Source organism: Nicotiana attenuata, chromosome 12 (assembly GCF_001879085.1).
Source record: "Nicotiana attenuata strain UT chromosome 12, NIATTr2, whole genome shotgun sequence".
Lineage (NCBI taxonomy): Eukaryota > Viridiplantae > Streptophyta > Magnoliopsida > Solanales > Solanaceae > Nicotiana > Nicotiana attenuata.
Window position 1 is genome coordinate 12646723 of NC_032000.1, and position 14868 is coordinate 12661590.

Sequence of the window (14868 nt, forward strand, 5' to 3'; positions counted from 1 at the left end):
TTGCATTTTTCTGATGTTTTGAGTTAAAAGCTATTACTTGACATTGCCCGAGTGGCTCATTTGCATGTTCTGGACTGAGGATGGATCGGGCTGCACGCCGCAGCGATACTATGATGATATTGCGCTTGGCTGTAGGAGCCCCTCCGGAGTCTGAACCCCCACAGTGAGCGCGGGTACCCAAATGGATCGGGCTGCGCGCCGCAGCGGTCATGTGCATTGCATTGCACTCATGCATCGGTTCCTGTTTGTACTACGTGTCATGACATTCAGCACTCTCATTTCATTGGCATTCATGCTACTTCTTGCACTGTTTACCAGATGCCCTGGTGTTAATTGTTACTGGAGTGCTGTGCCCGAGGGGCTGACTTATGTGCGGACTTGCATTATCTGAATACGCATTCATTTGCTTGACTGTTGTAAAAGGATATTTTCAAAAGAGGTTTTTAAACTGAGCCAGATATTTTGTAAAAGGATTTTTCACGGTCTTACTATTTTCTAAAAAGGGTTGTACTGTCCTATATAGTTTGATGGAGTGCTCTTACGTGATTTCTTGCCTCTCAATTATTATTTACTCTTATTACCACTGAGTTGGAAGTACTCACTTTACTCCCTGCACCATGTGTGCAGATTCAGGTGCTCCGGAGACTTAGTGGAGTTGTTTCCTGTTTTTCGTGAAGTTATTTTCAGGAGTTGTTGAGGTAGCTGCCTGACGTCCGCAGGACCCGACTCCTCCCCTTTATTTCATTTATCTTTCCATATCCTAGACTTCTTTATTACTATGGATATATTACTCTGTTACATCTAGAGGCTCTAGACTCGTGACTCCAGATCTATTGAGGAATGTTGGGATATTCGTTATTATTTTCCATACTATTTTATTTAGTTTCGGATTGGCACCTTGATATTTGCTATTTTAATCGTATTATTTGTTAACGGATTGCGTATTTGGGTTGAGAGTATTTAAATTGGTCGGGCTTGCCTAGCATTAGTGTTGAATGCCACCACGACCGGGATTGGGGTCGTGACACCATGCCCCTAAATAAGACTTTCCGCACTTGCCTTAACTAATTTACGACCTGTAGGGATGGTTGGTTCGGGATTTGAAAAAGTTTTAGTGGTAATAAGCACACTTGATTCCCTAGGAATTTCTTAAAAGGCTAAGTTTGACTTTGGTCAACATTTCTGGTAAACAGACCCGGACTTGTGTTTTGACGGTCCCGGAAGGTCCGTAGTAAAATATGGGACCTGGGCGTATGCCCGAAATCGAATTCCGAGGTCCCTAGTCCGAGTAATGAATTTTTGTTAGAAATTGTTAATGAAATTTGATAATGCTTGATCATATTGGTTTCGGGCCCGTATGTTGGTTTCGAAGCCCGATACAGGTCTAAAATAACATTTAAGAGTTGCCCGCAAAATTTGGTGTCAATCTGAGTAGTTTAAGTACGTTTCGGCACATTAGAAGTGAATTAAGAATTTGAAGTTCATAAGTTTGATTCAATTGGTTTTAGGGGGTGATTCTTAAATTTAGCGTTGTTTCGGGCATTCCGAAGGTTCGAGCGGGTACGTTTCATGATTTCAACGTGTCGGTATGTTCGAGCAGGGCCCGGAGCCCCGAGCATCAATCAGACGAGGCTCGAGTGAAGTTGGAAAATTTGGGAAGAGTTGAAGCTTCAGGTTGCTGTCATAACCGCACCTGCGGTTGGTCTGCTGCAGGTGCGAGACCGCAGAAGCGGTAGTTCTCTCGCAGATGCGACCAAGGCAGGCCAAGCCAAAACCGTAGAAGCGGCTGCGCAGAAGCGGCTTCAAGACCGCAGAAGCGGTCCCAGCTCGCTTGGCCAATTTCGCAGATGCGGCCTTCCTCTCGCAGAAGCGGGACCGCAGATGCGGAAATCACTGAAGCAGTGAGCTTCATTTAATACGGGCTCTGAGCCATTTTGGCCATTTTTCACTCACCCATTGGGCGATTTTGGGAGCTTTTGAGAGAAGATTTCCACATAGCATCTTGAGGTAAGTTCATCCTCCTTATTTCTAAGATTAATACTTGAGTTTTGGGTAGATTAACACACAAGGATTAGGAGAAATCAAGGGGTTAGAGCAAAACCTAGGGTTTTGATAAAACTTAGATTTTACCATGAAATTTGTTAAGGAATGAAGTAGAAATCATATATTATTGATCCTTAGGTTATAGAGAACAACTTTCTTCGAAAAGTTTCAGAATTCGGGCACGTGGGCCCGGGGTCGGATTTTAGGAAACTTGTGTTTAGGGTTGGAAAATTGTTTTAGTAATTAAAATGCGTACTCTTGAGCTTGTATTGACTAGTTCCTACCTCGTTTAATTAGTTTCGGATCGTGTGGATCCAAATTGAGGGTTTGAGCACGTTCTTGATATTGGAAGTACGCTTTAGAGCGAGGTGAGTCTCCTATGTAACCTTGTAAGGGGGAATTGTCCCCATAGATGTAATAATTGAATAATTTTCCACTAAATGCGGGGGCTATGTACGTACTAGGTGATGAGAGTCCGTGTGTAGCCACTATTATACTTAAGTCCAGATAGTTTAGGACCCAAAAGCATGCTTTATGTGATATTCTTGTAACTCTATGATTAATTTGGGGATTTCTTAAATCATACTGAATGTGGTAAACGACTCTAATAAGAAGAACATCATTTTTCTTGGCCCTTTTAAAGAGTAATTGATATTTTCGTGAGTAATTGCTCTCCTGATATATGTTCTTGTCTGCCTGTTGTTGTGTTTAAATACATTTGACCGCGTCGCATGTATGATCCGCGAGCGGGGTAATAGATGCATCTATGGTTCGCGTCGTTCGACGCTCCGGCAGTGCACACTTTATTTTTTATGCTGGATCGGGCCGTACGACCTCGGCACTACTTGTGTATGCTTATTGCTTGGTATATTGCTGTGATCAGAACTTTGTTATATGCCCTGTAAATGGCTAGCTGTGATATCATCTAGGAAAGGGCCTATAGCCTCATGCTGTAAATTGTTAATCATTTGTGCTATCCATGATTAGTAGATCACTTATCATATTATTTGACCCTAGTAAGTGTCAAGTCGACCTCTCATCTCTAATTCTTCGAGATTAGACAGGATACTTACTGGGTACATATTGTTTATGTACTCATGCTACACTTCTGTACTTAATTGTACAAGATCTGAGGCAGGTACATCTGGTTACCAGGCTGGTGCATACCCTTGATCCGGCCGAGATTCTACGGTGAGCTGCTTCCTTCCTACGCCGTTTAGCATCCCGATGGAGTCTTTTCTTTACTTTTGGCTGTCTACTCTATTTCAGGCAGTAGGATAGTATTACTCTTTTGTATATTCTACTAGCTGCCCGCGCACTTGTGACACCAGGTCTTGGCACACACATTAGTAGACTATCCTTTTGGGTTATATAACTATTACTGAACGTCGCTTATTATCGCATGTTTTAATTACTGATTAAGAATTTGTTGTAACCTTTTTAGTTAAGTAAAACAAGAATTCACTAATATTTCCGCGTTGGCTTGCCCGACAACGGTGATGGGCGCCATCACGACCTGATGTGAAATTGGGTCGTGACACTTGGGACCTCCAAATATACTATTAAGTCTCGTAACATATTACGGAGTTACTGGAGGTCTCAAATTACATCAAAAAATGTCGAAAATAAATTACACCTCGAGTCGAACTTGTGAATTTTCAAATTTCCAAATTGTATATCTTGTACCGAAACGTAACAACTCTATCTGGAATGACTTCCATTTTTGCACACGAGTCATAAATGACATAATGGTGCTGTTTCATTTTCCGAAATCGGAACTCGAACCCGTTATCAATAAAGTCAATTCCCGGTCGAACTTCCAAACATTCAATTTCTTACTTTTATCATTTCAAGCCAAATTCAACTACGGAGACACACTCCTAAGTCCGAAATCACCATACGAAGCTATTGGAACCATCAAAACTCCATTCCAGAGTTATTTTCTCGAAAGTCAAACTTCAGTCAACTATTTTCATTTAAGCTTCCGACATGAAATTCATTCTTCTGAACTAATCCCGACACACCTAAAGACCAATGCCGACAATACAAAATAATCATAATACATCATATGAACCTACTCAAGACTTCAAATAGTTGAACGGGACGTAAATACTCAAAATAGCCGTCGGGTCATTACAATTGTAGGCCATATTGGCTTTATGTAGCGCTCGAGCCGAAAGAGATCCTCCGGAGTCTCGACCCCGGCGGTGAGCGCAGTCGATATTATATTGAGTAATAGATTTTTCCTGGGCTGGATTTGTCCCATAGAGTACTAAGTGATTGAGTACTCTGAGAGCGTGAGTATGTGAGATTTTTATTATGTTGTATCACATGTGACATGCACATTGACATGTAAATATAGAGATTTCATATTCCTCATATCATTTAGATTTGATCTATTTTACTCGTATTGAGCTTATCTGTTGAACTTGAAAGTATGCCTGCATTTCTGTACTGTTATTTTCTATAATTTGACTGTACCTATTGAGTTTGTCACTAATTTTAGCCCAAAGGTTAGTCTTGTTCCTTATTGAGTACATTGGGTCGGTTATACTCATACTACACTTTGCACTTCGTGTGCAGATCCAGGTACTTCCGGATACGGAGACTGCTAGACTTTGGAGATTTATCTGTTGGAGACTATTGAGGTAGCTACTTTGGCGTCTGCAGACCTCGACTCTCTTTCCTTTCAGTTATTTGTACTGTTCTATATTTTCATACAGTATTTTTATCGATCATCATATAAATGCTCATGTACTCAGTGACAACGGGATTTGAGAGTGTATTTTATAACGACTCAGTATTTTGTATCAGAAATTGTGGGATTGTTTCCTTGAATTTATTTATTATGTTTTCAAACTTAAAAGAATTTTTGATTTATCGAGGTTGTGGTTGTCAGCTTGCCTAGTATTGAGATAGGCGTCATCACGACATGTGAGATTTTGGATTGTGACAGTTGTTGTCTACAATTAAGTATTTGAATTCCTCATAATGATTCCATGTTTCATTAAAAGTATTTGTATCTCGAATTTCTTTATTCTAACAGTTTCCTAATTCTGATAACTCCTTTAGGATCTTGATGTTTGTATACTTGTCTCAAGCGATTTATCTCGTACAACTTAATTTCTATTTGTTACATCTTCAATTTATTTGCATTCCTCTCAAGAGTTGACTCGCATATATGATGCTAATTTGTACTAGATTGATCGAACTACAACTGAATTATAACATGCAAGAACAATTAAGCATTCAATCTTTTGATTTCATAGAAGAAGGAAGAAGAATGAGCTACCAGCTCTTGTTTTTTCGGTTAAACACAGTAATAACCGACTTAGTCCTTTTACAGACTAAGTTGGTTATTACTCCAACTAACAACCCCAAGTCTCTCTATTTCCACATTAGTCTTAATAACTAATTAACCTCTAATTTGGTAACTTCACACTCCCCCTCAAGCTGGAGGGTGAAAAACATTGAACAATCCCAGCTTGGATATTAGGACCCTATGATGTTTAGCTCCTAACCCTTTAGTCATCACATCTGCGAGCTGCTCCTTAGTGGAAATATATTGAGGTTCAATCAATCCTCTTTGATTTTTTCTCTCACAAAGTGGCGGTCAATCTCTATATATTTTTTTCTCTCATGGTAGACTGGATTGACTGCAATTTGTATAGCTGCTTTGCTATCACAGTGCAGCATCACTTGCTCCCTTACAGTCAATCCCAGCTCCTTCAGTAAGCCCACTAGCTAGACCAACTCTGAAGTTACTGCTGCCATACTTCTATATTCTGCTTCAGCAGAACTCCTACTTACAGTTGGCTGCTTTTTTGACTTCCATGAGATCAGTGATTCTCCTAGTTTTATTACATAACCAGTCACTGACCTTCTTGTATTTGGTCAAGCTGCCCAATCTCCATCACAATAAGCTGTGATTCTTCTATTGCTCCTTTCTTTAACAACAATCCCATTCCTGGTGATCCCTTTATGTATCTAACTACTCTCAATGCAGCATCCAAATGTGATTGTTTTGGATTCTGCATAAACTGGCTCAAAACTTGAACAACAAAACAAATATTTGTTCTTGTAATGGTGAGGTAGATAAGTTTCCCTATTAGTTTCTGATAGCTTATAATGTCCTGCAGCTCTTCATCTCCCTTAACTTCTGCATGCTTGTCATACTCAACAGTTGTCAACTTGAGATTCTGTTCTAATGGTGAACTAGCTGGTTTTGCACCACTCAACCCCACTTCTGAGATTAGTTAAAGTGCATACTTCCTTTGATTAAGCACAACTCCCTTGTCTGATCTCATGAGCTCAATTCCTAGGAAGTATCTTAGCTCATCTAAATCTTTCAGCTTGAAATGCTTGTGTAGGGTTGCCTTTGCCTCTTCCATCAATGTAGTGTTGCTGCCAGTAATCAGTAAGTCATCCACATACACAAGGATGATCACCAAGTCTGCATCTGTCTTCTTTGTGAATAGGGAATGATCATAGGCACTTTGCAAGTATCCTTCACCTATCAGTGCATCAGTCAACTTGATATTCCACTGTCTTAATGCTTGTTTGAGACCATAAAGGGACTTGAGCGGCCTACAAACCTTGGACTCCCCCTGCCTATGGAATCCCTGAGGCAAGGCCATGTACACCTCCTCATATAAATCACCTTGTAAAAAGGCATTATTAACATCCATTTGAGTTAAAATCCAGCCTTTAGAAGCTGCTAGATTGATCATAGTTCTGACTGTGACCATCTTGGCAACAGGTGAAAAAGTCTCATAATAGTCCAAACCTTCCTGCTGTGTATATCCTTTTGCCACCAGCCTAACTTTGAACCTCTCCACCTCACCATTAGCCTTGTGTTTGATTTTATAAACCCACTTTGAGCCAATAGTCTCCTTTCCTGGAGGGAGATCTACTACCTCCCATGTTTTATTTTCTTCTAGTGCCTGAATTTCCTGTTGCATTGCCTCTATCCACCTATCATCTTGTGTTGCTTCCTGGAAACTTCTTGGTTCCACTTGGGCTGAGAATGAACTTAGATAACATTGGTAGTGTTCTGAAAGGTGATCATAGCTTACATAGTCTGAAACTCAATAGAGACAGTCTCCTCTTGGTTTGCAAGTAGTCATATAATCCTTGAGCCACACTGCTGGTCTTGGTGTTCTTATAGACTTCCTAGTCTCTGTAGGTTGTTGCACAATTGATGGCACTTGCCCAAGTAGCTCCTCTGCATGTTCTTGCTATTGTACTTCTTTATGTTCTTGTTGTAGTGAGGTACTTTGTCCATCCCTCTCATCTGAATTCAGTATCTCCATGTCATTTGTTGTCTCATTCAGTGGCATATCTGGTGGCATATAAGGAGCAATCTATCTCAGCTTCAATTTCTATTCCCAGATCATTATCAACTATAGGTGTTGAAGCAGGCTGATCTTTTGTGACTGTTGGTAGATCAGTATCAGGAATGAACAAGTTCTTAGGCTGACAAGGTAAGGTCTTAAAAAAGAATATGTCTTCTCTGAAATTTACATCTCTGCTCACCAAGAACTTATTGGACTCCAGGTCATACAACTTATATCCTTTCTGTACTTCAGAGTATCCAATGAACACTGATTTCAAAGCTCTTGCTGCAAATTTGTCCCCTCTTGGAAGTGTGCTAGCATAACACAAACATCCAAACACTCTGAGGTAATCTATCTTTGGTGTTTTTTCAGAAAGTCTTTCATAAGGAGATTTTCCACTCAACACTGTTGTGGGAAGCTTATTGATTAAGTAGACTGCACTCTTGACACAGTCCCCCCAAAATCTAGCAGGTATGCTACTTTGAAATTTCAATGATCTTGCCACCTCCAATATGTGTTTATGTTTCCTCTCTACCACTCCATTTTGTTGTGGAGTGTAAGGACGACTACTCTGATGTACTATTCCCAAGGATGCAAGTAATTCATTGCAGTTTTTGTTGAAAAACTCTCTACCATTGTCAGACCTCAACACTAAGTGTATCTGCTATAGTCATCTACTATGGTTACAAAATATTGTTTCTTGTCATAAGTTGCAGTTTTGTATGGTCCCCAGACATCTACATGTATAAGCTGAAAAATATGATCAGATTGGTGACTACTAGTAGGAAACCTTAGTCTATTTTGCTTAGCCAATGGGCAAATCTCACAGAATATCTGCACAATTTTATTCACTTTATTCTTCAGATCTGGCAAGCATTGCAATGAACCTATAGAAGCATGTCCCATCCTTTGATGCCACAATTCTGCACTTATTTCTTCCTTCTTGACTGATCTAACTACTATGTCATCTTCTTCATTCCTGATTATGTACAAGCCTTCATCTTCTCTACCAATCCCCAATACCCTGCCATTGTAAAGCCTCTGAAACACACAAAAACCAGGGTAGAAGCAGGCTGAACAACACAAATCTCTGGTCAACTTAGACATTGTTATGAGATTGAATATGAAGTCGGGTACATGTAGGACATTTCTAATCTTCTGCCCTCCTAGTATTGTTGCATCACATGTGTACTATTTCTGATCTACCTTCTGTGGGTATTTGAACTCCTCTATTATTTCCTTTGTTGATTCTCCTTAATTTTTCTAAAACTTCTTTCCAAAAAGTGATATGGTGTGATGCTCCTGAATCTACTATCCAATCATATGATCTTGCATTAGATAGCAGTGACTTTATACCTGTCATATTTGCTGAGCTTGATGTATTGTTGGATTTTCCTTCAATAGATGATTTTGTCAACAGGCACACCAAGTGCTTGTACTGATCTTCAGTTATGTAGTTTCCTTGTGGTTGTTCATTCATTGTTACTTCTTTCTCTCCATTAACATTGTTAGCATATGTTTTTGTAGGAAACTGACTCTTTTTCTTACTTTTGAAATTTGCAGGGTACCCAACTATTTTGTAGCAATTCTCTTTCAAATGCCCTTTCTATCCACAGTGTTCACAGATCATACCTATTTTCTTCCCTTTCATGAATTGATTTCCTTTGCCTGCTAACATAATTATTGGCTCCCTATTTGTTTCAACCACTCCTAATTCCCTCCGACTTTCTTCTTGCACTACAACAACATAGGCTTGATTCACAGTAAGAACTGGCCTTTTTAGTAACACTGCACTCCTCACATGATTGTAACTCTCATTTAATCCCATTAAAAATAGTAAAAGCCTTTGTCTCACCAGGTGATCTACATATGGACGTGATTCCTCAAAATCACATGAGGATAAAGGTGCTAGGATATCTAACTCATTCCATAAGTCTTTCAGCTTTGAGAAATAAGAGGTCACAGAATCTATACCTTGCTTGAGAGCCGCAATGTCAGCAGAAATTTGATAAATTCTAGTTAGATCATCTTTGTCAAACCTTTCCTTGAACTCGTCCCAGATCTTCCTCGCACTTGAAGCGTACATGATGCTCGGCACCAACTCTGCCGCTACAGTGCTGCTGAGCCATGAGACGACCACTGCGTTACATCTCTCCCATTGCGCTACCAATTCTCCTTTGTACGAAGTTTTCTAACAAGTTCCATCCACAAAACCTAATTTGTTCTTCACAAGGAGAGCTACTTTCATAGATCTACTCCACTTTCTGGCCCTGTGAGTTTGAGAGCTATTAAAGCTGTTCCCGGTGAATCTGAATCCTTTAGGTATAATGGATGATTGTGAGGAAGCTTCTCAACTTCATCGTCCGCCATTGTTGCACCTTCTCAAGCTCTGAAATTGACTGTTTTTCAGATTTGTGAGATAACAACTCTAATTGATCGATAACCGCTCTGATACCATGTTAATTTGTACTAGATTGATCGAACTACAACTGAATTATAACATGCAAGAACAATTCAGCATTCAATCTTTTGATTTCATAGAAGAAGGAAGAAGAATGAGCTACCAGCTCTTGTTTTTCGGTTAAACACAGTAATAACCGACTTAGTCCTTTTATAGACTAAGTTGGTTATTACTCCAACTAACACCCCCAAGTCTCTCTATTTTCACATTAGTCCTAATAACTAATTAACCTCTAATTTGGTAACTTCACATATAATACGATCGATCTCCTTTTGTATTCATGAGTTGGCTTCTTCATGTTGATATGATCATGTCACATGTAGATATTAATACTAGTTAATCTAATACTTGTATTACTTCAAATAAGTATGAGAAATATGCTGAAATAGTCAAAATGAATGAACATGTTCAATTCAATAAAAAGAAATATTTCTTTCCGACTCATATTATTTCTTACAATCTTAAATCAAGATTAACTCAAATCTAGATTCTTGTAATTATGATTCAAGTAAAGAAAAAGTAAATCAATTTATTTCGTGCTTTAAAACTAGTAGAATATTTTTCAGGGCTAACAAATAACTTCACCCCACTCCGCGACCTCATCATGGTATGCGTCAATAATACCACCAAAAGCCTTTCTGACAGTATGCTAGCTAGTGAAGTCAATGTACTTCTAAAATTTTCATTTTCTCGATCCTATACTTGTAGGTAAACCTTCTTGGAACAAGTCAAAAAAGATTTAAAAAAAGAAAAAGAACAACACTAATTTACTTGACTAGATTTAGTTAATCTCAAATGAGATGTATAGATAAATTTTGAAGTTTAAATCAGAAAAAGATTTAAAATCTTTTGTTTTCCTTTAGACTCTTCAAAGAGTCAATTATTTAAGTATTACTTTTCTTGGAGGTAAATGCGAAAATAATAAAGTGATAAAAAAATTAATAATAATGATAAATCCTAAATACTAGTAATAATTCTTTGTAGTAACACGAAATTAATGCAAAAAGACATAGCCTTATTCTTTTGATGTGTATACATTGGGTAATTGCAAACTGGTTAAAATTATGAGAAAAGATAGTTCCAGTTACGTTGCAAAATGTAGTTTCCTAAGGTTTCATTGGGAATATTTTTATATTATTTAAACCAAGTGAGAAAGCAAAAACGGATATGCATCTATCAATTATGATTAATAATGTAAATCATAACAAGTTTGGTAAATTAATATATGGTAAAAGAATCAGAAATAATTAAATTTCAACTAACCAATTTAAGTAAGAAGGTCAATGTATTAAAAAAGATTCTTGTTTAAGTTGAATAGATGTCCAAAATGAACAAAGCCAAATCTCAAACTCACTCTATATTCAGGAATATGAGTTTTATTACATAAAGTTTGTCTAATATAGAAAAAAAGTTATCCACAAATCAGAAATGAATGAGGTAATCTGAAATAAAATTATTTCCAATAAATGAATAAAAAAAACAATTCACAAGTCAATATATTTTTCTAGTGGGACCCACATACTATCACATTTGTGTTGTTACAATAAATCAATGTGTGAAGTCGCTACTATATATTAGGCCTAAATAAGTGTGGTTTTACTATCTCCAAAATATACAAAACGAGTGAGGGACTTACTTCAAATGATGCAAGCAAATCGGAGGTAAAATTTTTATTAAATTTTATGATGTATATGTTACGATTTTTCTATACCATCTTAACGGGGTAACTTTTTTTTTCATTGATTTATTTTTTTGTTTTTAGGGAAATGGTTTTCTCTATGTTCTTTTTCTCTGTTCAATTGTTGTATGAATTTCCTAACAAGATTAAAATTAAAATGGATATGTGACTCAAATACATTTATAATTGACAAATAATCATTGATTTATATTTCATCAGATCTAACAAGCTGTGGATATAAAAATCTTAAAGATCCACAAAACATAAGAATTCCTTAATATTTCTTTTGAATAAATTAATTCACGGTCCATTTCTTTCATATCTACATTAGAGATGTACCAATTTTGTGTGGATTTCCTTTATGTAGATGCAAAATTCTATTGTTTTAGAAATGGATTGTGGTTAGGTTGCCATATAAATAATTTGTGTACATGTGAAAAATTGTGACATCCTATTATCTTGTACCTTTTATATGAATATAGTCGATCAAGGGTTATGGAGGATTTTGAAAGATTTTTAATTGATTATTTTCTTAATGTGGATTAAAGTTTGACTTGTATTATGTACAGAAGGATGAACAAGGGTAGAAAGATGGTTGTTGACGACCAAGATGGGATAGACAGGATCTCCGATTTGCCCAAAGAAATTATCCATATAATATTTAAAGACATGTCATTTCGAGAAGTGACAAGAACATGTGTCTTGTCAAAAAAATGGCGAAAATTTTGGACTGCACATCCAAATCTTATTCTAGACAGACAATTTTTTCGAGAGACAGTTGGTAATAGGAGAATGATTGAATATAACTATTTTAGTGATATAATTGACAAAGTTATTTTGCAGCATATTGGATCCATTGACAAATTTACCCTTGATATGTCAATGTTCTATTTCTATAATTGGGACCTTGACCATTGGTTGCTAAATGTAACCATAAAAAATGTCAAGGAAGTAATCTTAGATAATTACAACCATGATCCTTGTATCTTACCCTTTTGCATATTTGATTGCTCAACTCTCACATATTTATATATCACAAATTGCTTAGTAAAACCACCTTATCCCACCATATTATTTCCAAATCTCCTTGAACTAAATTTGAAATCCATCAAATTTAGCCAAGACATAGCAAATCATTTCTTTACTATCCCATTACTTTCAACCTTAACATTCACTTCCTGCAATGGTATTCATTTCCTCAACATTTCTGCTCCAAAGGTTGAATTCTTGACTATTTATAAGAGTCATAAAATTTGTGCAAATTTTCTAGAAAACTTCCCAAATGTTAAGGTTTTGTGCATTGTTATATTCATTGGTGAAGAATCAGCAAATTATGAACAAGAGAGGTTCATTACATGGTCAAGGCTTCTTTTTGTATGCTCTAATCTGAGAGGGCTTGCTTTGAGTAATTCTTGCATTGGGGTGAGTATCTAATTAATATAAGATGTTTTATTTTTTTTATTAAAATTTCTTAACGAATTTTTAAGCTCATATTTACTTAATTATTAATTTATTTTTGCTTTTTGTTTTTCTTTTACAAAGCTTTTGGGTGCAGAAAATATTCCTAAAAGGTTTCCATTCAAAGCCTATCATTTGGAGGATGTAAATTTGCGTGTGGAGTTTGGTGATATTGATCAAGTCTCTGGTGTTCTTTCCTTGATTCGAAGTTCTCCCAACTTGCGCTCACTAGAGATAGATGTAAGATCACTATCTCATCTTCAATAGTTTTAAATTCATGATTTTAAGTTATATATTTATCGTTAGTGTAAGACTGCGTATAATAGATCTTTGTGGTCCGTGCCTTCCTGAACCCCGCGCATAGCAGGAGCTTAGTGCACTGGCGTGCCCTTAGTTTAATAGTATATACCGTTAGTTAGCGTAAGGCTGCGTATAATAGACCCTTATGGTCTGGCTTTCCCGAACCCCGCGCATAGCAGGAGCTTAGTATACCGGGCTGCCCTTAGTTTAGTAATATATAACGTTAGTTATTGTAAGGATGCGTGTAATAGACCCTTGTGGTCCGATCCTTCCCTAAAACCCCGCGCATAGCGGGAGCTTAGTGCACCGGGCTGTCCTTAGTTTAGTAGTAATATATACCGTTAGTGTAAAAATGTTTACACTATCATGTCACACCTTCACATGTTGTAATAAGTAAGTTGTCTTACTTATAATATTACAAGTTTCACTTTTTAAAGAGGGTTAACGGTAGATATCTGAGTTTAACTAATATACAGTGACAATGTGAAAAAAATTTATATACTATCAGGTCATCGAATAAAAAAATATATGCCGGTAATCATACTTAAGAAGTGGTATTGTAATATTTTTTAACATATGGCAGGTTTACATACAACAACATGTAAACATGATCTAATAGTGTAAAAAAACAAAATTTTACACTATGAATATATATAAGTTAAACTCAGAATTTCATTCTTAGAGTGGTATGCATAATGCATTACTAATATTATTTGTTTGCATCATATGAAAATCAATAGGTTTTTAGTAGTGGGAGCAGCGTAGAAGTTACAAATTATCTGGCAGATCGAAACTGTGTTGACCAACAATTTGAGAGGCTTGAATATGTGGAAGTAACAGAATTTCAAGGCACAACATCTGAGCTCATTTTCTTACAGCTAATCCTAGCAAATTCCCCTTCACTTTCAAAGATGATCGTTGGATCCTATGATGAACTTGATGTAGGTAAAGTACGATGTGATTATGAACTACTGAGGCTGTCCCCAAACGCATCACCAAGAGTAGAAATCATCGTAATACCTTACGATCGAGATATGTAACTTAAACTTGCAGAGGCGGATTCAGGATTTATAGTTAATAAGTTCAACTGCATGCACTTTAATTTCCTTTATGGGATTTTGTTTTAAGTTAATGTGGAGACTGTGGATGTAGTATTATTTCTTTGTTTTTTTTTCTTCAGTTGAAGACTCTTTTGTTATTTTGCAGTGATATGAGATTCTTTCATATCAAGGCACAATATTGTTGAAGTTCATTAATGAAAGTACCGATGTTTTATTAATTAAAGAAAGAAAAACTATGAAGTCTTGCATTCAATATTTTTGAAGTTTAAACAGTTAAACCAAGCTTGTTTTAAGAATTCAATGTTATTTAATGAAGCAAGTTAGACATTGATGCAATTTTTCTCCTTTCATATAAGTATAGTTTTCAATTAATATGTCAATTCTCTCTTGTTATGTCACGATACATGATATATACTTACATAAGCTAACATTTTATACCCTAGGTCCACTCAAGTAAAACATAAATTAAACGTGAATAAACGAGTTGTAAGGATGTAACACACTAGGCAAATTTCACATTAGACAATAAAA

General features: G+C 36.8%; 1 protein-coding gene across 1 annotated transcript; it reads left to right on the forward strand.

Moving 5' to 3' along the window:
* LOC109235895 (F-box/FBD/LRR-repeat protein At1g13570-like) lies at window positions 12110–14518 on the forward strand. Its single transcript, XM_019402142.1, has 3 exons — window positions 12110–12940; window positions 13061–13216; window positions 14017–14518. Exons 1-3 carry the CDS (start codon window positions 12110–12112, stop codon window positions 14314–14316), a joined length of 1287 nt encoding a protein of 428 aa, XP_019257687.1. The 3' UTR covers window positions 14317–14518.

Coding starts and splice junctions, on each gene's coding strand:
- LOC109235895 (XM_019402142.1), top strand. CDS start 12,110: ATGGTTGTTGACGACCAAGATGGGATAGACAGGATCTCCGATTTGCCC. Junction 12,941..13,060: donor TGAGTAATTCTTGCATTGGG/GTGAGTATCTAA, acceptor TCTTTTACAAAG/CTTTTGGGTGCAGAAAATAT. Junction 13,217..14,016: donor TGCGCTCACTAGAGATAGAT/GTAAGATCACTA, acceptor GAAAATCAATAG/GTTTTTAGTAGTGGGAGCAG.